Below are 24,415 nucleotides of genomic sequence, written 5' to 3'. Positions count from 1 at the left end.
GCGACTGGGGGGGAAGAGAGAGCGCGACTGGGGGGAAGAGAGAGCGCTGGAAGAACTGGGGGGGGAAGAGAGAGCGCGACTGGGGGGGAAGAGAGAGCGCGACTGGGGGGGGAAGAGAGAGCGCGACTGGGGGGGAAGAGAGAGCGCGACTGGGGGGGAAGAGAGAGCGCGACTGGGGGGGAAGAGAGAGCGCGACTGGGGGGGAAGAGAGAGCGCGACTGGGGGGGAAGAGAGAGCGCGACTGGGGGGAAGAGAGAGCGCGACTGGGGGGGAAGAGAGAGCGCGACTGGGGGGGAAGAGAGAGCGCGACTGGGGGGAAGAGAGAGCGCGACTGGGGGGGAAGAGAGAGCGCGACTGGGGGGGAAGAGAGAGCGCGACTGGGGGGGAAGAGAGAGCGCGACTGGGGGGGAAGAGAGAGCGCGACTGGGGGGGAAGAGAGAGCGCGACTGGGGGGGAAGAGAGAGCGCGACTGGGGGGGAAGAGAGAGCGCGACTGGGGGGGAAGAGAGAGCGCGCGACTGGGGGGGAAGAGAGAGCGCGACTGGGGGGGAAGAGAGAGCGCGACTGGGGGGGAAGAGAGCGCGCGACTGGGGGGGAAGAGAGCGCGCGACTGGGGGGGAAGAGAGCGCGCGACTGGGGGGGAAGAGAGAGCGCGACTGGGGGGAAGAGAGAGCGCGACTGGGGGGGAAGAGAGAGCGCGACTGGGGGGGAAGAGAGAGCGCGACTGGGGGGGAAGAGAGAGCGCGACTGGGGGGGAAGAGAGAGCGCGACTGGGGGGAAGAGAGAGCGCGACTGGGGGGGAAGAGAGAGCGCGACTGGGGGGAAGAGAGAGCGCGACTGGGGGGGAAGAGAGAGCGCGACTGGGGGGGAAGAGAGAGCGCGACTGGGGGGGAAGAGAGAGCGCGACTGGGGGGGAAGAGAGAGCGCGACTGGGGGGGAAGAGAGAGCGCGACTGGGGGGGAAGAGAGAGCGCGACTGGGGGGGAAGAGAGAGCGCGACTGGGGGGGGAAGAGAGAGCGCGACTGGGGGGAAGAGAGAGCGCGACTGGGGGGGAAGAGAGAGCGCGACTGGGGGGGAAGAGAGAGCGCGACTGGGGGGGAAGAGAGAGCGCGACTGGGGGGGAAGAGAGAGCGCGACTGGGGGGGGAAGAGAGAGCGCGACTGGGGGGAAGAGAGAGCGCGACTGGGGGGGAAGAGAGAGCGCGACTGGGGGGGAAGAGAGAGCGCGACTGGGGGGGAAGAGAGAGCGCGACTGGGGGGAAGAGAGAGCGCGACTGGGGGGAAGAGAGAGCGCGACTGGGGGGGAAGAGAGAGCGCGACTGGGGGGGAAGAGAGAGCGCGACTGGGGGGGAAGAGAGAGCGCGACTGGGGGGGAAGAGAGAGCGCGACTGGGGGGAGAGAGAGCGCGACTGGGGGGAAGAGAGAGCGCGACTGGGGGGGAAGAGAGAGCGCGACTGGGGGGGAAGAGAGAGCGCGACTGGGGGGAAGAGAGAGCGCGACTGGGGGGGGAAGAGAGAGCGCGACTGGGGGGAAGAGAGAGCGCGACTGGGGGGGAAGAGAGAGCGCGACTGGGGGGGAAGAGAGAGCGCGACTGGGGGGGAAGAGAGAGCGCGACTGGGGGGGAAGAGAGAGCGCGACTGGGGGGGAAGAGAGAGCGCGACTGGGGGGGAAGAGAGAGCGCGACTGGGGGGAAGAGAGAGCGCGACTGGGGGGGAAGAGAGAGCGCGACTGGGGGGGAAGAGAGAGCGCGACTGGGGGGGGAAGAGAGAGCGCGACTGGGGGGGAAGAGAGAGCGCGACTGGGGGGGAAGAGAGAGCGCGACTGGGGGGGAAGAGAGAGCGCGACTGGGGGGGGAAGAGAGAGCGCGACTGGGGGGGAAGAGAGAGCGCGACTGGGGGGAAGAGAGAGCGCGACTGGGGGGGAAGAGAGAGCGCGACTGGGGGGGAAGAGAGAGCGCGACTGGGGGGGAAGAGAGAGCGCGACTGGGGGGGAAGAGAGAGCGCGACTGGGGGGGAAGAGAGAGCGCGACTGGGGGGGAAGAGAGAGCGCGACTGGGGGGGGAAGAGAGAGCGCGACTGGGGGGGAAGAGAGAGCGCGACTGGGGGGAAGAGAGAGCGCGACTGGGGGGGAAGAGAGAGCGCGACTGGGGGGGAAGAGAGAGCGCGACTGGGGGGAAGAGAGAGCGCGACTGGGGGGGAGAACCGAAGAGAGCGCGACTGGGGGGGAAGAGAGAGCGCGACTGGGGGGGAAGAGAGAGCGCGACTGGGGGGGAAGAGAGAGCGCGACTGGGGGGGAAGAGAGAGCGCGACTGGGGGGGAAGAGAGAGCGCGACTGGGGGGGGAAGAGAGCGCGACTGGGGGGGAAGAGAGCGCGACTGGGGGGAAGGAGAGCGCGACTGGGGGGGAGAGAGAGCGCGACTGGGGGGAAGAGAGAGCGCGACTGGGGGGGAAGAGAGAGCGCGACTGGGGGGGAAGAGGAGAGCGCGACTGGGGGGGAAGAGAGAGCGCGACTGGGGGGAAGAGAGAGCGCGACTGGGGGGGAAGAGAGAGCGCGACTGGGGGGGAAGAGAGAGCGCGACTGGGGGGAAGAGAGAGCGCGACTGGGGGGGAAGAGAGAGAGCGCGACTGGGGGGAAGAGAGAGCGCGACTAGGGGGGGGAAGAGAGAGCGCGACTGGGGGGGGAAGATGAGAGCGCGACTGGGGGGAAGAGAGAGCGCGACTGGGGGGAAGAGAGAGCGCGACTGGGGGGGAAGAGAGAGCGCGACTGGGGGGGGAAGAGAGAGCGCGACTGGGGGGGAAGAGAGAGCGCGACTGGGGGGGAAGAGGAGAGCGCGACTGGGGGGGAAGAGAGAGCGCGACTGGGGGGGAAGAGAGAGCGCGACTGGGGGGGAAGAGAGAGCGCGACTGGGGGGGAAGAGAGAGCGCGACTGGGGGGGAAGAGAGAGCGCGACTGGGGGGGAAGAGAGAGCGCGACTGGGGGGGAAGAGAGAGCGCGACTGGGGGGGAAGAGAGAGCGCGACTGGGGGGGAAGAGAGAGCGCGACTGGGGGGGAAGAGAGAGCGCGGACTGGGGGGGAAGAAGAGAGCGCGACTGGGGGGGAAGAGAGAGCGCGACTGGGGGGAAGAGAGAGCGCGACTGGGGGGGAAGAGAGAGCGCGACTGGGGGGGAAGAGAGAGCCGCGACTGGGGGGGAAGAGAGAGAGCGCGACTGGGGGGAAGAGAGAGCGCGACTGGGGGGGAAGAGAGAGCGCGACTGGGGGGGAAGAGAGAGCGCGACTGGGGGGGAAGAGAGAGCGCGACTGGGGGGAAGAGAGAGCGCGACTGGGGGGGAAGAGAGAGCGCGACTGGGGGGGAAGAGAGAGCGCGACTGGGGGGGAAGAGAGAGCGCGACTGGGGGGGAAGAGAGAGCGCGACTGTGGGGGGAAGAGAAAGCGCGACTGGGGTGGGGGAAGAGAGCGCGACTTGGGGGGAAGAGAGCGCGCGACTGGGACGGGGGAGGGCGGGAGGGGAGGAGGGGGGGAGAGAAGGGGAGGGGGGGAGAGGAGAGAGAGACACAGAGGGAAGGAGAGAGAGAGGGCGAGTGGCCCGCGGGTGCAAATGGAGCCAAGTCCCGGGAACAGGCGTGAGACAGCTTGAGGGTGTGAGAGACGGCCAGGCCTGGTTGGCGGGATAACCCCTCCCCCGCCTTCCGAGCCCCCGCCCTCCCGAGTCCCGGCCGCCCCGCCCCGCACTCCTGAGCCCCGGCCGCCCTGCCCCGCACTCCCGAGCCCCGAGCCCCGCCCCCCGCTCTCCCGAGCCGGCTTCAAAACCGCCGGGCGGGGGAGAGAGACGCCGCATCTCACCTGCTGGCTTCCCGGGCTCTGTGCCTCGGACTTGTGTGTGTCGCCTGCTGCGCGCGCACCCTGTGCATGTCCCGTGTCCCTCGCGGCCGACGCCGTTGCCCCGGGTAACGTGACAGGGGAGACTGGGGGCGGGGGGTGAGGAGCTTTCCACAAGCCGTGGGACAATTACCTAGCGCGGGCGTGGCTGGGCAGAAGATGGCGAGGCTTTGAGGCCTTACAAAAACGGGGAAAGGTAGGAAAAAGAATCAGGTTAGAGAAAATATTTACAAATGAATTAACTTTTTTTAAAACAATTTAATAAAAGCAATTTTTTTTTGCTCTAAATGTAGATTTGAAAAGAAACACGCAGAAAGTGGGAAAAAGAAATGAACAGTTTTGGAATCAAGATGGCGGCCACACACCTCGGTTCAGAAGGATAAGGCCCGCCCACACACGCACCGATTGGTCAACCGTCATGTCACTGAAGCGTAGGATTGGTCAATCGTCCTGTCACTCGACTCTAGGAGGGCACGCGCGACGAACCCGCCCCGGCGACGCAGCGATTGGTCGACCGTCGGGTCGCTCGACCGTACGATTGGTCGACCTCGACGTACTCGATGCTAATGAGCAGATAATGAGCGGAATTTTGAAAGTTTTTTGGATACCGCGGCCGCAATTTTTGTCTCACCAAAACGTAAATACACTTACGACCATTCTGGAATCGTAAGCTTTCTTTTGATGTAACGCACATGTAGGTACGCTCTTTAACTTTTGAGTGTATAGCCGGACAGACAGACAGAAGTACCGCTTTTATATATAGACTAGCTGGAGTGTCCGGCGGGTGCTGAGGCTTTTTCGAGGGCATGTTGTTGTTGGAAGACAGAGCGACTGGGGGGGGACGGGGGGGCGGGGAAAGAGAGAGAGCGCGCGACTCGGGGGAAGAGAGAGCGCGCGACTCGGGGGAAGAGGGAGCGCGCGACTCGGGGGAAGAGGGAGCGCGCGACTCGGGGGAAGAGGGAGAGCGCGACTCGGGGGAAGAGGGAGAGCGCGACTCGGGGGAAGAGGGAGAGCGCGACTCGGGGGAGAGAGAGGAGCGCGACTCGGGGGAAGAGGGAGCGCGCGACTCGGGGGAAGAGGGAGCGCGCGACTCGGGGGAAGAGGGAGCGCGCGACTCGGGGGAAGAGGGAGCGCGCGACTCGGGGGAAGAGGGAGCGCGCGACTCGGGGGAAGAGGGAGCGCGCGACTCGGGGGAAGAGGGAGCGCGCGACTCGGGGGAAGAGGGAGCGCGCGACTCGGGGGAAGAGAGAGCGCGCGACTCGGGGAAGAGAGCGCGCGCGACTCGGGGGAAGAGAGAGAGCGCGACTCGGGGGAAGAGAGAGAGCGCGACTCGGGGGAAGAGAGAGAGCGCGACTCGGGGGAAGAGAGAGAGGGCGACTCGGGGGATGAGGGAGAGCGCGACTCGGGGAAGAGGGAGAGCGCGACTCGGGGGAAGAGGGAGAGCGCGACTCGGGGGAAGAGGGAGAGCGCGACTCGGGGGAAGAGGGAGAGCGCGACTCGGGGGAGGAGGGAGAGCGCGACTCGGGGGGAAGAGGGAGAGCGCGACTCGGGGGAAGAGGGAGAGCGCGACTCGGGGGAAGAGGGAGAGCGCGACTCGGGGGAAGAGGGAGAGCGCGACTCGGGGGAAGAGGGAGAGCGCGACTCGGGGGAAGAGGGAGAGCGCGACTCGGGGGGAAGAGGGAGAGCGCGACTCGGGGGAAGAGGGAGAGCGCGACTCGGGGGAAGAGGGAGAGCGCGACTCGGGGGAAGAGGGAGAGCGCGACTCGGGGGAAGAGGGAGAGCGCGACTCGGGGGAAGAGGGAGAGCGCGACTCGGGGGAAGAGGGAGAGCGCGACTCGGGGGAAGAGGGAGAGCGCGACTCGGGGGAAGAGGGAGAGCGCGACTCGGGGGAAGAGAGAGAGCGCGACTGGCGGGAAGAGAGAGCGCGACTGGGGGAAGAGAGAGCGCGACTGGGGGGAAGAGAGAGCGCGACTGGGGGGGAAGAGAGAGCGCGACTGGGGGGAAGAGAGAGCGCGACTGGGGGGAAGAGAGAGCGCGACTGGGGGGGAAGAGAGAGCGCGACTGGGGGAAGAGAGAGCGCGACTGGGGGGAAGAGAGCGCGCGACTGGGGGAAGAGAGCGCGCGACTGGGGGGAAGAGAGAGCGCGACTGGGGGGAAGAGAGAGCGCGACTGGGGGAAGAGAGAGCGCGACTGGGGGGAAGAGAGAGCGCGACTGGGGGAAGAGAGAGCGCGACTGGGGGGAAGAGAGAGCGCGACTGGGGGGAAGAGAGAGCGCGACTGGGGGGAAGAGAGCGCGACTGGGGGGAAGAGAGCGCGACTGGGGGGAAGAGAGCGCGACTGGGGGGAAGAGAGCGCGACTGGGGGGAAGAGAGCGCGACTGGGGGGAAGAGAGCGCGACTGGGGGGAAGAGAGCGCGACTGGGGGAAGAGAGCGCGACTGGGGGAAGAGAGCGCGACTGGGGGGAAGAGAGCGCGACTGGGGGGAAGAGAGCGCGACTGGGGGGAAGAGAGCGCGACTGGGGGGAAGAGAGCGCGACTGGGGGGAAGAGAGCGCGACTGGGGGGAAGAGAGCGCGACTGGGGGGAAGAGAGCGCGACTGGGGGAAGAGAGCGCGACTGGGGGGAAGAGAGCGCGACTGGGGGAAGAGAGCGCGACTGGGGGGAAGAGAGCGCGAACTGGGGGGAAGAGAGCGCGACTGGGGGAAGAGAGCGCGACTGGGGGGAAGAGAGCGCGACTGGGGGGAAGAGAGCGCGACTGGGGGGAAGAGAGCGCGACTGGGGGGAAGAGAGCGCGACTGGGGGGAAGAGAGCGCGACTGGGGGGGAAGAGAGCGCGACTGGGGGGAAGAGAGCGCGACTGGGGGGAAGAGAGCGCGACTGGGGGGAAGAGAGCGCGACTGGGGGGAAGAGAGCGCGACTGGGGGGAAGAGAGCGCGACTGGGGGGAAGAGAGCGCGACTGGGGGGAAGAGAGCGCGACTGGGGGGAAGAGAGCGCGACTGGGGGGAAGAGAGCGCGACTGGGGGGAAGAGAGCGCGACTGGGGGGAAGAGAGCGCGACTGGGGGGAAGAGAGCGCGACTGGGGGGAAGAGAGCGCGACTGGGGGGGAAGAGAGCGCGACTGGGGGGAAGAGAGCGCGACTGGGGGGAAGAGAGCGCGACTGGGGGGAAGAGAGCGCGACTGGGGGGAAGAGAGCGCGACTGGGGGGAGGAGAGCGCGACTGGGGGGAGGAGAGCGCGACTGGGGGGAAGAGAGAGAGCGACTGAGAAGAGAGAGCGCGACTGGGCGGAAGAGAGAGAGCGACTGGGGGCAAGAGAGAGCGACTGGGGGCAAGAGAGAGCGACTGGGGGGGGAAGAGAGAGCGCGACTGGGGGGGAGAGAGAGAGCGACTGGGGGGGGAGAGAGAGAGAGCGACTGGGGGAAGAGAGAGAGCGACTGGGGGGAAGAGGGGAGAGCGACTGGGGGGAAGAGGGAGAGCGACTGGGGGGAAGAGGGAGAGCGACTGGGGGGAAGAGGGAGAGCGACTGGGGGGAAGAGGGAGAGCGACTGGGGGGAAGAGGGAGAGCGACTGGGGGGAAGAGGGAGAGCGACTGGGGGGAAGAGGGAGAGCGACTGGGGGGAAGAGGGAGAGCGACTGGGGGGAAGAGGGAGAGCGACTGGGGGGAAGAGGGAGAGCGACTGGGGGGAAGAGGGAGAGCGACTGGGGGGAAGAGGGAGAGCGACTGGGGGGAAGAGGGAGAGCGACTGGGGGGAAGAGGGAGAGCGACTGGGGGGAAGAGGGAGAGCGACTGGGGGGCAGAGAGAGAGCGACTGGGGGGAAGAGAGAGAGCGACTGGGGGAAGAGAGAGAGCGACTGGGGGAAGAGAGAGAGCGACTGGGGGGAAGAGAGAGAGCGACTGGGGGGAAGAGAGAGCGCGACTGGGGGAAGAGAGAGCGCGACTGGGGGGAAGAGAGAGCGCGACTGGGGGGAAGAGAGAGCGCGACTGGGGGGAAGAGAGAGCGCGACTGGGGGGAAGAGAGAGAGCGACTGGGGGGGGAAGAGAGAGAGCGACTGGGGGGGGGAAGAGAGAGAGCGACTGGGGGGGGGGAAGAGAGAGAGCGACTGGGGGGGGGAAGAGAGAGAGCGACTGGGGGGGGGAAGAGAGAGAGCGACTGGGGGGGGGAAGAGAGAGAGCGACTGGGGGGGGAAGAGAGAGAGCGACTGGGGGGGGGAAGAGAGAGAGCGACTGGGGGGGGAAGAGAGAGCGACTGGGGGGGGAAGAGAGAGCGACTGGGGGGGAAGAGAGAGCGACTGGGGGGGAAGAGAGAGCGACTGGGGGGGAAGAGAGAGCGACTGGGGGGGAAGAGAGAGCGACTGGGGGGGAAGAGAGAGCGACTGGGGGGGAAGAGAGAGCGACTGGGGGGGGAAGAGAGAGCGTGACTGGGGGGGAAGAGAGAGAGCGACTGGGGGGGGAAAGAGAGAGCGCGACTGGCGGGGAAGAGAGAGCGCGACTGGGGGGGGAAGGGGGAGGAAGGGGAGGGGGGAGGAAGGGGAGGAGGAGGGGAGGAAGGGGAGGGGGGGAGGAAGGGGGGAAGGAGGGGGGAGGAGGGGGGGAAGGAGGGGGGGAGGGAGGGGAGGGGGAAGGAGAGTGTGAGGGAAGGAGGAAGAAACCGGGCAGCCCAGACTGGAGATGGAACTGTTGTTTCCCACATTGAAGTGCCGCCATGATCAAAGATGGCGCTGTTCGGGCCCACATTGAAGTGCCGCCATGATCAAAGATGGCGGCAGGAGGAACTTGTCATGCCGCCAGGATCAAATATGGCGCTGTTGTTTCCCCACATTGAAGTGCTGCCATGATCAAAGATGGCGGCGAGCGATCTGGTTGGTGTTGACTGAGAGTGTGTGAGAGAGTGAGGGAGGTCGGGCGTGGCTAGGCAGGAGAGGCCTAGGCTTTGAGGCCTTACAAAAGCGGGGAAAGGTAGGAAAAAGAATCATCAGGTTCGAGAATATATTTACAAATGAATGAACTTTTTTTAAAAACAGTTTAATAAAAGCAATTTTTTTTTGCTGGAAATGTAGATTTGAAAAGAAACACGCAGAAAGCGGGAAAAAGAATGGGAGCAAGATGGCGGCTACTCACCTCGGTTCAGAACGATAAGGCCCGCCCACACACGCACCGATTGGTCAATCGTCCTGTCACCGAAGCGTAGAATTGGTCAATCGTCCTGTCGCTCGACTCTAGGAGGGCCCGCACGCGCGACGAACCCGCCCCCACCACGCAGCGATTGGTCGACCATCGGGTCGCTCGACCGTACGATTGGTTGACCTTAATATCACTCTATGCTGTGACTCTATGCTAATGAGCGGATAATGAGCGGAATTTTGAACGTTTTTTGGATACCGCGGCAATTTTTGTCTCGCCAAAACGTAAATACGCTTATGACCGTTCCGGAATCGTAAGCTTTCTTTTGATGTAATGCACGTGTAGGTACGCTCTATAACTTTAGAGTGTATAGCCGGACAGACACACCGCAGGACAGACAGACAGACAGAACGATCCTGTTTTATATATGTATAAATAAGAAGATAGATAGATTTTAATCCTTTCTCACTAATTGGACCAGTATCCATTTTCAAGGTGCGAGCAACTGAAAACTATCTTTAAAGACCTACTTTACGACCAGCAGCCTAGTTTGTGAAGATTGATATGGTCACCTCATGGATGAAGTTGGTCAATCCTTATTGCAAAAATTGGATCAAAACCAGGAAGTGCTTCAGGACAATGAATAGTACTGTATGGGCTAACATAGAACCAAGCCAAATCTTTGCCCAACAGTAGCTAATGATGGGTAAGATGGGTTTATTTATCAAATGACAAACAGCAATTCCGGAGGTCAAAATCGCACCTTTCACTGCACTCTCTATTGGGTCATAATCCAAAAGGTATGCTTTTTGTATCCCAGGACATGATGTTTGGTTTGACTTCCTCCAGCATAGATAGAATTAATATCTTCCAGTATTCACCTCCCTAATAGATGGGTATATTGTTATGTATTGTGTGTTCTCCTCCCACCTGTGGTGGCGCTGTCACAGCAGATAAATAGTTGGGTGTTCTCCTGGTTAAGTTTAGCTCTCTTTGTTCAGAACTCGCCAGAACTCTCCTTTCCTTCCTGAATAAAGCACTTCATGTTTGAATCTCTGAGTTCTGAGTTCTAATTGTGTCTAGGTAAAAAGGTACCGACACAATAAAGTGGCGACGAGGAGCGGATGAATCTGCATACGTTACGGGTGCAGTGAGTAAACAGAAATTTAAATTTAAAACGTGAGATGGCTACTATATTAGGAAACATCGGTGATTTTGATGAAAATGTGGAGCAATGGGGCACTTATACGGAACGTTTTGACTATTTTGTCTTGGCGAATGTGGTGGCAAACGAAAAGGTCGTGCCTACCTTTTTGAGTGTAATGGGGCCGAAGACATTCAATTTACTTCGCAGCCTTGTGCAGCCAGATAAGCCAGGAACTAAAACATATAAGCAACTAGTGGAAATTCTTGGAGCACATTTTTCACCAAAACAAACCTCTGGTTATTGCTGAGAGATTTAGATTTCACAAACGGAATCAAGAGGAGGGGGAATCAGTGACGATGTTTATTGCTGCTTTAAAAAGGCTGTCAGAACACTGCGAGTTCAAGGAGGTGCTGAATGACACCATTAGAGACAGACTTGTGTGTGGTCTGCAAAATGCAGCCACACAGAAGCGCCTTCTTACTGAGGACAACCTTACTCTTGAAAAGGCCATTGAAGTTAGTGTCTCCATGGAGATGGCGGAAAAGGAGGCTCACCAGTTGAGTTCAACAGGGAGAGTTCACAAGGTGTCGTCTAAGCCTAAAGGTGCGCGGAACGGCACATGTTACCGTTGTGGGGAAAACGGGCCATCACGCTAATGACTGTTGGTGTACGGAGCTGGAATGCCGAAATTGTGGCAAAAAGGGTCACATTGAACGCGCCTGTAGAGGTAGAAAAAGAGCAGACAGAGCTGGGAAGCATGGAAGCAAAATGTCTGTATTTGGACAAGAGAGGAAAAAGAGTGTTCATTCAGTGCAGTATGATGGAACAAGCAAACAGAGGGGAGCGACACCTCTGAGGAGGAAGAGGTGCACATACTGACGGTTGCAGGTGGTTCAAATGGCTTACTGGGGTGTCACCACTGGTGGAGGGACAATCAGTGCGGGTGGAGGTGGACACAGGCGCGGCTGTGTCCCTTGTTTCAGACACTGCAACAAAATGCTAAAGCATCTTACCCTTCAGCCAACAAACATTGTGCTAAAGACGTATACCGGCGAACCTGTGGCCATCAGAGGCGCATTAAGGCGACAGTTAAATTGAACGGGACAGACTGCAAAACTGCCACTATATGTGGTAAAGGGAAATTACCCATCGCTACTGGGACGTGCGTGGCTCGAGAAAATCACACTGGACTGGCCTGCAGTCCGCATGATGTCAAAAGGGGAGTCAGGTCTGACTGCAGTGTTAAAAAAACATGCAGAACTCTTCAATGAGGAACTTGGGAGCATGAAAAAGATCAGCGTGAGACTGGACATTAAACCTGACAGCAAGCCGAAGTTTCACAAAGCCCGACCTGTACCCTATGCAATTAGGCCAAAAGTTGAGGCTAACTTGGAGGCCTTAGTCGAGAATGGAGTCCTGGAGCCTGTGAGTGTGAGCAAATGGGCCACACCCATTGTTCCTGTCCTGAAAAAGGATGGATCTGTTCGAATCTGCAGAGATTTTAAAGTGACTATTAACCTGGTGCTGTCTGCAGAACAGTACCCTCTTCCCCGCATTGATGATCTTTTTACGGCCTGGCCGGAGGGCAAAAGTTCAGCAAAATAGACTTATGCCAGGCTTATCTACAAATGCATGTCGATGACAAATCAAAGGAGCTGCTGACAATTGTGACACACAAGGGGCTATACAGGTACTGCTGCCTTCCGTTTGGAATTACGTCGGCCCCTGCTCTATTCCAAAGGGCAATGGATCAGATTTTGAGTGGACTGCCAGGAGTCCAGTGCTACCTGGATGACATCCTTGTCACTGGGACAAATGAGGATCATCTTCTGAACTTGGATGCGACACTACAACGACTGAAAGAGTACGGACTCAGAGTTCGTAAAGACAAATGTGAATTCTTTCAGTCTTCAGTTGAGTACCTGGGGCATGTGATTGACGCTACTGGCCTGCATAAGGCGCCGTCAAAGGTCAAGGCGATCGTGGAGGCCCCAGCACCCCAGAATGTGAGCCAGTTATGTTCATTTCTGGGGCTACTTAACTACTATGGGAAGTTTATTCCAGACTTAGCAACATTGCTGAAGCCGTTACATCAGTTGCTATGTCAAGGCAAAACATGGAAATGGACTGAACTGTGCAACGAAGCTTTCGCCCAAGCAAAGAAAGCATTGCTGAAATCGGAGGTCCTGACACACACCGACCCAAAGCTACCCGTGCAGCTAGCATGTGATGCATCACCATATGGTGTGGGAGCAGTCATATCCCACATCATGCCTTCGGTGAAGAGAAACCTATCGCCTTCGCATCACGCACCTTGAACAAGGCCGAGAGTAACTATGCGCAGATCGAGCGCGAGGCCTTGGGAATCGTTTTCGGAATTAGAAAATTTCATCAGTACCTGCTTGGGAGAAGGTTCACACTCCTGACGGACAACCGTCCATTGACTTCAATCTTCGGGCCCCACACCGGAATTCCGTCTCTCGCTGCAAGCAGGATGCAAAGGTGGGCTTTACTGTTGTCAGGACACACATATGACATCAAATATCGCAAATCAGACTTGCACGGCAACGCAGACGGTCTCTCAAGGCTACCCTTGCCTGTTACTCCCCCAGAGCCTCGTCAGATAGACATCTTGTACTTTAGACAAGTGGAGGGAGCACCTGTCACTGCAGTTCAGGTGCGAAGGTACACCCGCAACGATCCAGTTCTGTCTGAGGTAATGGACGATGTCATTCGAGGGAGAGCTATAGGAGATTCTCCTAGTTTGAAACCTTACGTTTCAAAAAAAAATGAGCTCTCTGTCCAGGCAGGTTGTCTTCTTTGGGGACGCCGTGTCATCATTCCGCCACCTCTGAGGGAACCTATACTGCAACAACTTCATACAGGCCACAGTGGGATGGTTCGGATAAAGGAAATGGCAAGAAGCTACTTCTGGTGGCCAGGTCTCGATGGAAATATTGAGGAGAAAGCCAAAACATGTTCCCCATGTCAAAGGGTCCGGAATGTTCCACAGCTGGCAACCCTACACTCCTGGGATTGGCCTGCAGAAGTGTGGCAGCGAGTACATGTGGACTTCGCCGGTCCTTTTGAAGAGAAGATGTTTATGGTGGTTGTGGACGCTCGTAGCAAGTGGCTGGAGGTCGCTGTGATGAGGTCTACCACGGCAGAGAAAACAATTGAGAAACTTGGTGAGATGTTCAGCCGTTATGGCTCACCGGAACAACTCGTAAGTGACAACGGTCCACAATTTGTATCACAGGAGTTTACAACCTTCCTGCATGTGAATGGTGTCCAACACATCAGGTCTGCGCCCTATCATCCCTCTACTAACGGCCAGGCAGAAAGGTTCGTGCAAACCTTGAAGGCATCGCAAGGTCAGGGCTCAATCCACCAACATCTGAACAGCTTCCTGTTGTCCTACAGGAACGAGCCGCATGCCACAACCAAAACTTCCCCCGCTTCGCTCATGATGAAGAGGCAGTTACGGACAAGTTTTGACTTACTCAAACCTCCAAGGGCAGAGCAGGTTGTCCATCGTCAACAACAAGCTCAAGTTGAAAAGAGAGAGAAAAGAGCCAAGGAGAAACGGTTTCATCCGGGAGAGCACATCCTAGCTCGAAACTACAACACTGGACCGAAATGGGTTCCTGCTACGGTGATCGCGCAGACGGGCCCTGTGTCTTACACGGTTGAGACTGCTGAGGATGTCGTCTGGAGAAGACACACAGATCAACTGTTGCTAGGAGCAGAGACAGCCAGAGGCTCCAACGGCTGGTTGGCCTGAACTGTTTCCGGATGATACCACAAACCAGCATCCTTTGCCACAGTGCTCTTCTCCAACACAGGAAGTCAAAGAGACTGTTCCACCTGTGCAAACTCCTGACTTTCGATTGACACAGGCACCTTCTCCATCTAGGCCTGTGTCAATGCCTACTGCTGTGGAAGCCAGCGATGACCACCGGTATCCTGTCAGAGAGCGGCGGCCTCCAAGACGTTTGGATCTGTAGGCTTAGCAACTTACCCACAAGACTGGGGCAGAATAAACCCCAGGGTAAAGTCAGGGGTTGAGGCAGTCTACCTCTACCCTAGGTTAGTTGAGTGCATTGAAAGTAACTTACCTGTTGAGGAATAATGTGGACCTTCCATTTAAGAGGGGAGGAATATGTTATGTATTGTGTGTTCTCCTCCCACCTGTGGTGGCGCTGTCACAGCAGATAAATGGTTGGGTGTTCTCCTGGTTAAGTTTAGCTCTCTTTGTTCGGAACTCGCCAGAACTCCCCTTTCCTTCCTGAATAAAGCACTTCATGTTTGAATCTCTGAGTTCTGAGTTCTAATTGTGTCTAGGTAAAAAGGTACTGACACAATATATATGATGCATACTTTTCTCAGAACAATAATCTTACAGACAGGCTGAAGTGCATATTTATGATTCAATGATGCCTCAGGTGTTTCGACAGCCAGGGATAGGTTTAAGGGGTTGACTGGCTTCTTCCAGTTCCCACAAGAAAAGGATAACATTAGCAAGTGTTATATCTTTATATAAATGGGAAAAAATTGGGATAAAGAACTTTTGAGTCCAGAACCCTGAAACTCTTTAAAAAAAAAAGCAAAAAAAATCCAATTAACTCTAAATTACAAGATTATATTTTACTTTAATTGAACCAGATACTTTGGGCACAGTGACAATGCAGGCAGACTGCTGGCTGGGTAGATCACACAGATGGATACCAGAGTAAAGCTGTATTAGACTAGGAAATTGGGCCATCTTGACTCATCTGCATGTAATTAATGAAGCATTTGCAAATTTTTCTAAAAAATAGCTACACATCTGAGGGCTGCTCCACTGATGAAGTCATGGCTTACATTTTTGCTAAATTCCAGCTCTCCTTGAAGACTGAGCAACAAATCCTATTGGAACATTCTTATCTTGAATAAAAAGAATAATCAGTTCTTTTCCCCTGTATACAGTTTTGGGAGTTCATGGTTTTCAGCAAGTTTTTTTTAAATTAGCTCCATCATTAATCCAGTATCATTTGACATTTCTGAGGAAGCAATGATTAATGGTGCATTTAGACTTGTTAAACACAGTCTGAATCAGGGGGTTACAGAAAGAAGGGATGCCATGGACTTTGGGAAAATGCCATAAAATAAATATCCACCTCCCTTCTTGGCAAAGATTGCAAAATGTTGACAATTTTAGAATCCTGGGTGAAGGTGGGAAGTGGTGTTCCTCAGGGTTCGGGATTGGGACCCCTGTCTTTCACCATTTACACAAAAGGCTTGGACTCGGGAATCGGAAGTACAATTTCAAAATTTGCGGATGACACTAAATTGGGGAGGAGGGGTATAGTTGATACTGAGCAAGACTGTGACAAAATACAAGAAGACATTAAGAAACTTTGCAGAATGGGTATGTAAATAGCAAATTAATTTCAATGCAGATATGTAAGGTGGTGTATTTTGGTAAGAGCAATAAGGAGGCCACATATTCCTTGGAAAAAAAGGAGGGGATTTTGCCAGTGCTCAGGGAGTGGGTTTGGAGGCAGGATTGGTGACAAAATGGTAAAAAATGGGGGCGGGTCCAGAACCCGCTCCCAACCCATCTCCAAACGATCTTCCCGGGAGGCAGGTCCCCGATTCGCGCAGGGATCCATCTCCTAGCGACGGGAAGGGGATTAGAGCCAATTAACTGCCTGTTAACAGGTGGTTAACAGGCAGTTAAGAGGCTTTTTCCCCATTTTGCGCCTAGTGCTGAGGGCTTCCCGACGTCGGGAAATCCCGCCTGGGTAATTGAGGCGAGCTGTGGGTCTGTTATACTGTAACTGTAGAAATGACAGCTGCAGAGGTAGTGTGAAGGCTGCAATGGGACACTGGTAAGTATGACAGGTGAGAGAATGTTGGGGATTTTTTTTAAATTTTTTTTTTTTTACTGTGGTTTGATGCTTCTGCAGGTGACAAGCTGTGATGTGTTTGTGCAGCCTCATCCCATTGGGAGAAGTGACAGATGGCTTCTGCAATCTCACATGCAGCTGCCATCTGTTTCATCCTAAGGAGAGAGTCATTGGAGAGCCTGGGTGCAAGGGCTCACCTTTGGACAGTGATTGTCAGTGTTTGACAGCACCTCAATGCTGTCAAACACTGTCAAGTCATCTGTCAAAAAATTATGGTGCCTGTCACTTTAACAAAACCAGCAGATGAAGCATCATGCACTGACGTCATCTGACACCGGCTTTCCCTTAATTGGCTGGCAAGCCTGCAGGGCGGGCTTAACAAGGCCAATCAAGGGAAAATAGCGTCTGTTCATCAGACGTCGCTAGGAGCGGGACTGAAACCCGAAAACCAGCAGTCCCGCCTCGACCTCCGGATCGAAGGTAAAATCCAGCCCTAAGAGTCTGAATGGGGTAGAAGCGCAAAAGGATCTAGGAGTATAGATTCACAAATAATTAAAAGTAGCAACGCAGGTTAACAAAACCATAAAGTGTGCAAATAAAGCACTGGGGTTCATTTCTAGAAGAATAGAACTCAAAAGCAGAGAAGTTATGTTAATGTTATATAGAACCATGGTTAGCCCACACTTGGAGTACTGTGCATAGTTCTGGTCTTCATATTACAAAAAGATATAGGTGAAAGTACAAAAAAGATTTACAAGGATGATACCAGAACTGAGGGGGTACAATTATCAGGAAAGACTGAATAGGATTGGCTCTTTACTCTAGAAAAGACTGAGAGGTGACCTGATAGAGGTCTTTAAAATCATAAAGGGATGTGTTAGGGTAGACATAGAGATGTCTCAACTTGTGGGAGCATCTAAAACCAGAGGCTATAAATATAAGATAGTAATTAATAAATCTAATAAGGAATTCAGGAGAAACTTCTTTACTCAGAAAGGGTGAGAATGTGGAACTCAATACCGCATTGAGTGGTTGAGGCAAATTGCATTGTTGCATTAAAGAGGAAGCTAGACAAGTACACGAGGGAGACAGGAATAGAAGGACATATTGATAGGGTGAGATGAAGTAAAGTGGGAGGAGGCTCTTGTGGATCATAAACACCAGCATAGATCTGTTGGATCGAATGACCTATTTCTGTGCTGTAAAATTCTATGTAATTCTATTTAATGGCTGCTCCTCTTCATTGTCCACCTAGGTCATGTAGGGTCTGTTAAGTACATAACATTTTCCGATAGTCTCCACAGGTTGTCCAATATTTAAGAACATAAGGAATAGGAGCAGATGTAGGCCATATGGCCCCTCAAGCCTGCTCCGCCATTCAATAAGATCACGGCTGATCTTCGACCTCAACTCCACTTTCCCACCCGATCCCCATATCCCTTGATTCCCTTGGAGTCCAAGGGCTGGATTTTCATTGGGTCGTTGAGGCGGGATGGGAGGCGTGTGGGGGGTTAAAACAGTGAAATCGGGGGGCACGAACCCATCCCGCCCCCAACCCGCCTCCATGCAAGTTTCAAAGTAGGCGGATACCCGACCTGTGCTGGGAGCCGCCTCCTCGAGGCGGGAAGGGGATTAGTGCCAATTAACTGCCTGTTAACAGGTAGTTAACAGGCAGTTTTTGGCCCAATTCCTATTTTTATTCCTGAAGTGTGGGATTCCCGACGGCTCCAAATCACGCCAAGTTAGCGAGGCGGACCGTCGGGCTGAAGGGCTTGGAGGGTTCGAGATGTCCGATGTTCAGGTGAGTGATGGGTGCATGAGTGCAGAGGTAAGTGTGTTTGGTGTGTGTAAAGTGTTTAAAGAAGTTTTACTTACCTTTACTTACTAATGCAGGCTTCCTTCCTTCAGGTCTCGGGAGTCCCTCATCTCACCGGCACAGAAAACAGAATGGCCGCGAGCTGTCAATAGTTGCAGCATTCAGCTTTCTGTTCTGGAGAGATCTCTAAATCAGCCTGAGAGGAAGGAATTAACTTAGTGTACAGATTGTCAGAGTTTGACAGCTTCAAAGAGCTGTCAAACGCTGATATTTCATCTGTCAAAAGCTCTTGACAGATGAAATGTCAATCCGGGCTCAACAAGGTCAATCAAGTGAAAATCGAGTGGGTTGGCCACAACTCGATGGAGGCGGGACTACAACCCCAAAAGTTGTAGTCCCGCCTCCTACACGCCTCCAGTATCAAAATCCAGCCCCAAAAATCTAGCAGAAATTAGAATAGTACTGTTGCTAATGGTGTAATCAGTGCCCATGTTGTTGCAATATCTGATGGTGCTAAAAAAAAGCTTTTAACAGGATTCAATGGTCCTCCCTTCCTAAACTTTAAACATTTATAGTTTTGGCATAATTCATTAAATTGATTAAGGTGTTTTTTGTGGATCTTTCAGCAATGGTTCCAATAGGCTGCTCTACCTCCAAATCTCCCTCTTTCAGCAGTGATACTAGTCAAGGCTGCCCCCTTTTCTGTGCTGCTTTTAGTTCAGTCCCTTAGACCTTGCTAGGATATGCAAGAGGGATGGATTTTCCTTTGAATTCTGACCTGATTTTCTGTTCCTCCTATGGGGAGATACTCCTTTACTCAGAGTCTGTCTGCTTGGTGCAGCTCATTTCTGAAAAAGTTGGTAAGGGATTGAACAAGGATCCCCCCACTGCACTCTAAAATAAAAACATTTTAAAACACCGACAATATTGTGTGCATTTGTTAATGGCAATGTCTATAAGAGGTGAAGAGGCCATAGTACTCACTCTTCACTCCTAGCTATTTAATGAGTACTGTTAAACGCACAATTATTGCATGGCTATTGGACAAGTGTGATCATTTTTAAAAACTGGAATGCTCTGCACAATATGGGACACATTGGGAGGCATGGGTGATACAGTATTGGTGCACACCAGTAATGCCAATGTGTAAATACATACACTTACAAATAGAGCTTTTCATATTGTTTCACTTTTTGTCAGATGACACAATCCTTTTTAATCATCAGATATTAATCATCAGTGTCAGCTGTGGCTCAGTTGGTAGCAGTCTCACCTCTGAGTCAGATGGTTGTGGGATCAAGACCCACTCCAGAGACTTGAGCACAAAATTCAAGGCTGACACTCCAGTGCAGTACTGAGGGAGTGCTGCACAGTCAGAGGTGCCATCTTTCATATGAGACGTTAAACCGAGGCCCCAGGTGAATGTAAAAGATCCCATATCGAAGAAGAGCAGGGGAGTTATCCCCGGTGTCCTGGCCAATATTTATCCCTCAATCAACATCACTAAAACAGATTATCTGGCCATTATCACATTACTGTTTGTGGGAGCTTGCTGTGTGCAAACTGGCTGCCGCATTTCCTACATTACAACAGTGACACTTCAAAAAGTATTTAATTGGCTGTAAAGCGCTTTGGGATGTCTTGAGGTTGTGAAATGCACAATAGAAATGCAAGTCTTTCTTTTATCATCATTTCACCTGTTTTCACTAACTAGCTCATTTTAAATCTATAGTAAAAAGGTGTTTAATCTGAACTTCAGTTTATTTTACATAATTACTAATTTTTAAAATTTCTATTATAGATGTTACTGAAGATGTCACTGAAGTACAACAGACTATGACTGTATAAGTGAGTTACTATGTGGGGAAAAATATATTGACAGAGAAAATATTAAGTCTTTTAGTCCCATAAGGGATTATCAACTGATATTTCTGTGCCACAATCTGGTACTCATGATCTTGTGATGCTGATTCTGTCAGTTGAAGTGACAGACATCTTTTCAACAAGAAAAATGCATTGCTCATTTTCTTTCTTAGGTGATGCTGGCTTATTCCTTTCAATGTATCCAGCATCTCAGGTATTTGAAATCATATAGGTTTTACCTGCCATGCTATGAGGTCCTTGAGTTTTTCAATCTTCTCATGGTCTTCAGGGTGTTCCTGCATATATTTTTCAGTGAAGAATGCCTAATATGAAAAAGGAACACATTCATGCAGTTTCATTAAAAACAATTAGAAATCTATTTTTAAGTAGTATATTCATAATGGAGCTTGCATGCCTGTAATGAAGTGACGCTGTGATGATTGGAAATATGTGATGAGGGGATTAAGCATAATTAGCTTCTAACTGTAAGCTTTAGTAAATACACAAGAAAGAATTTCCAAAGAGCATCAGCTACAGAAAAACAAGACAAGGTTTAACTTATCCACACCCTTGATAAAATTAACTGAGTTTTATGTAGGGAGAAAATACAGTACCAGAGAAAAATGATTTATATATAATAGGTGGGGTAAGTTTAAGATTAATCTCATTATTCAACGCATACTGATATGCAATTTGAAAAGGTTTTAGAACTTTGACATCTGCATTGTTAAACAGAAAAGGAAAACGTCAATAAACAAACCTTTTCATAATTGGTGAAACCTCCCATTACTGCAGGATCCACAATTCCATTCAGCAACATGGAGAGAGGGTTAATAGGCAGGTTTGGATCATTCATGTGCTGTTGAACCATGTTATTGATCTTCTCATTCGTTAACTGCATTGTTTCTATTGCATTCTCCAAAGGACTTATCTCAACCTGCAAAGACAATAACATATTTAACCTTCAAAGTGGTATTTTTCTGCTTGAAGTAATTATTATCTCAATAAGTTCTGAATGAGTTCTAATATTTTGGTCCAATGCTCAGAAATCTATATATTAAGGTATTTTACATGTTATTTAAGCTAGACAATAAATGTTCTCATGATCAGTTCTTTACTCTTCTCCTCTATGGTAATTAGCAGCAATACTTGTTCTACAATCTACAAACTGCAAAGAAAATTCAGGACTCAAATGGCTTATAATCCAAAGGACTGAAATGTTCTGGTTTAAAAGTAACGAGATACAACTATTTCTTATATTGTCAGCTCCAGAGGGCTATACTCCTCACAGTGATTTCCCTTAGAAGTCACCAAGCTAAGATTTGTGCCTAGAGGTACATTCAGGTGAGTTATCTAAAATTAAACAATTAAAATGATTTAGTTTGCTTGAAGCATTGTTACAATATTGCTCCTTGGACGACAAAAGTCCTGTCATGCATAATTAAGGTCTTGGATTTCAGTTGAGTTATGTTCCAACTCTACAACCATCATTAAAATACAGCCTATATAAAATTGGCTGTCTAATGTTGTCATTATAGCCAACACCATTAATTACCCAAGCATACAAATTGACCCTGATTTTCCGGTCAGCAGCGAACGAACGATACTTGCTGTTTTTTATGCTTACAGCTTCCCACAGATTTTTCATGAGCTTTTGCGCGACAAATTGCAGTCATCAGGAGTCCAATATAGCGCAGAGCCCCCTACAGGGGATCTTGGACCTGTGTGAACAGGCCAAGCAACAGCATGTCTCCTCAACCAATCAGATTGAAGAATCCTTATTGAGGCACGCAGAGTCTGAACCAGCAAGTGCAAGTTTGAATAATTAATTCAATGTAAAATCATGTACAGAAAGCAAAATAAAGAGTGGGAAAGAAAGATGGGATTAAGAGAGAGATAAAAGAGACAAAGAAAAAGTTTTAAAAAAATCAGAAAGACTGAGACTCCATACTTGTAAAAGTTAATTTTCAGTGCCAGAGAGGTTTTTGGCAATCATTAAGACTGATCACCAACCATGCTCCTTTTAAGCTGTGCAGCTCTTTGGACTTCCTGCGCAGCTGGCTCGCCAGTGAAAAACCGCACGCCGTTATTTTGAATGAGCCACACCCCCCAAAAAAAATTAACGGGAACACTGATTACCAATGTGCCCCCTAAATTTTATTTATTTATTTTTTTAGGTGTGGTCCCTTTAACGGACTGCGTAGCCCATTCAAAATTTCGTGCATGCGTGAAATGTCCCATTAAAAAAGCCGGTGATCGGCCTGCACGGGACCTCCAGACAGCTGTGCGGCTGTGCCGCTTAACGGGAACACTGCTTATCCCGCTGTTAAAAATTCACTTACACTTGAATGGACCAGTCTTAACTTTTTTTGGCATGTTTAGTGGGTATCTAGCGGGTAAGAACAGCAACTTCACGCCGTTGCATGTATGTGAATGCTAAATCTCTCGGCGAGAGCGAAACCTGTGGAGGAGTAAGGCAACTCGGACAGCAACTTCCTGATTTCTGCATTTAACTGCACATATGCGGATGCCAGAAATTGCTGTCTGATTTATTCCTCAATAATGGTGAGCGGCGATAGCCTCACTGTTATTCCAACCACAAAATCCGGGTAAAATTACATTTTATTCCCCAACAGTATGTACTATCAATACTAAGTCAGCAGGTAGAGTCTGTCAAGAAACATATGGGCCTCGAGTTTCCTCCGCATTTACTCCCAGATACATCCATATTCTGGGCACAAATAAACTACGTGGCTTGACAGATCGTGGAATTTTGGGTGTAAGTTACGCACGTCACTGCAGTATGTCCAATCTCCTTGACCTTGAAGTCCATCCATCAAACCCTCCATCCGAACGAATCTCTGCCCTCAAAACTGGCCACACTCCTCTCAAATGCGAGTATCCTCTAATTGAGCTTGTTTGGTAGGATCCATCTCACAACATTGAGACCAGATTTTCAGGCGCTGCAGGGAACAGTCATTTTTCTGGTCTTTTAATTGGAATTTTTTCAGCGTTTTAAAAATGTATTTTCACTTGAGACCTGCACTGTATTTTCTGCTTATTTTAATGTATTTTTATGGCATAAGTGTAAGTCACATTAAAAATTGAAAAGCTTCCCCGATTGCAGATTCTTAAACATGCTGTGCCTGATATGCATGGAGAATGACTAAATTAGTTGAAACTTAAATTTTAAAATTCAAAGAAGAAACATACTGCTGAGGATTCAGGCCTAGAAATTCACTATGGCCCCGCCAGCTGGCTAGCGCCCAAAAGTTAGCGCTGGGCGGGAAGCCTATAGCGATCGTCAGATATTCATCGTTAGCGCCCCAATTCGGAAGCGGGCGCTATACCAGGGTGTGCCCGCCTCCGCTTGGTGCGCTGACACTGAATATCAGCGCTCTTGGCGCCGCTGCGCCAGGCGCTGCGCAGCGGCAGGCTGCGGTACTGCAGGCCTCCTCCTTCTCTTAAGGGGGAGCTGCCTGCAACGGGGAGATCGCCGCTGGATAGTGCCGGCAAATGAGCCCGCCACCACGGAGAAGTGCCGGGCTCGCGGAAAGCAGCCGGCAACGCCGCGGGGGGGGGGGGGGGGTGGAGGAGGCCGGGGAAGGAGGTGCGGGCAGGCGGCCGCCGCAAAATCGGCCGGCCGCACCTTCCGCTTTAAAGCGCCCCACTAAGGCAGCAGGACGGCCCCGTTTTCTGGTCGCTGTTTGCGGCCGCTTCGGAGGAGGCGGCCGCAACTAAATATGGGGATCGGCGCGGTTTCGGGGCGGAACCGGGGCACTGTGCACACCGATGACGTCATCGGTGCCGGCGCAGCGCTAACGGCTACCGCCGCCAATATCGCTGCGCTGAATATCTGCGCAAACTCATTTTTGGCGCAAAACCACCCTTTAGGCGTTAACTGGGCGCAAAGCTGGCAGCGCCTTAATGAATTTCTAGGCCTCAGTGTTTTATTGGTCCGCGAATGTTTGCACTGATTTCCGCTCATTTAAGGTTTGTAATGAAATTGGGAGGATATGTGGGCGTTTTTTGACATCAGCAAAATGAGCGTGACATTGGGCACTTATCCGGGTCTAATTCTGGGGTTGCGCCCATGGAGGAAACTCCAGGCTGTGATCTGGCATATTATTTCTGGACGCCCTGTTATACTGTAATTGTGTTCTCTTCCCAACTACAGAGTAAATTACCAGTCAAAACTCAAATAAGCTTCACTGTGAACACTGAAGATCTGATTTAAGTATTCATTGTGATTAAACTGTAGAAATACATTTTACCCTGTAACATTACAGTACATAGAATATACAGCACAGAAACAGGCCATTCAGCCCAACTAGTCTCTGCTCGTATGAATATTCCACACGAATCTCCTTCCATTCCATCTACCTCATCTCAATATATCTTTCTATTCCCTTTTCTCTCATGTACTCATCTAGCTTCCTTTTGAAAGCATCTAAGCAAAGAAATTTCTCCTTATTTCCCTATTGGATTTATTAGTAACTATCTTGCATTTACGGCCCCTAGTTTTGTATTCTCCCACAACTGGAAACATTCTCTCCACATCTTCCCCGTCCAACCCATTCATAATGTTAAAGACCTCTATCAGGTCAACTCTAAGGTCACGATTTCGCCAGCGGTGGCGGGATCGTGGTGGGAGAGGTGGTTGCTGGGTTCCGGTCCCGCTCCAGGCTGCAGTCGTTCTGTTAAAA

At 52.6% G+C, this 24,415-nt stretch overlaps 1 protein-coding gene across 4 annotated transcripts in view; it reads right to left on the bottom strand.

Annotated features, from left to right (window-relative positions):
- dock1 (dedicator of cytokinesis 1) overlaps nt 1-24,415 on the bottom strand; it is a 712,419-nt gene that overhangs the window by 44,059 nt on the left and 643,945 nt on the right. For all 4 annotated transcript variants that reach the window (XM_085994678.1, XM_085994676.1, XM_085994677.1 and 1 more), the window contains 2 exons: nt 20,470-20,646; nt 19,949-20,032 (listed from right to left, as the gene is read on the bottom strand). In XM_085994678.1, the coding sequence (XP_085850804.1) occupies nt 19,949-20,032; nt 20,470-20,646 (261 nt within the window). The remainder of the gene's footprint in view (nt 1-19,948; nt 20,033-20,469; nt 20,647-24,415) is intronic.

The sequence above is a fragment of the Somniosus microcephalus genome, chromosome 8 (genome assembly GCF_052327205.1).
Source record: "Somniosus microcephalus isolate GS21.2 chromosome 8, FLI_Smic_1.0, whole genome shotgun sequence".
NCBI lineage: Eukaryota > Metazoa > Chordata > Chondrichthyes > Squaliformes > Somniosidae > Somniosus > Somniosus microcephalus.
Note: the sequence above shows the minus strand (reverse complement) of the source record. Positions and strands in the feature narration are given on the sequence as shown.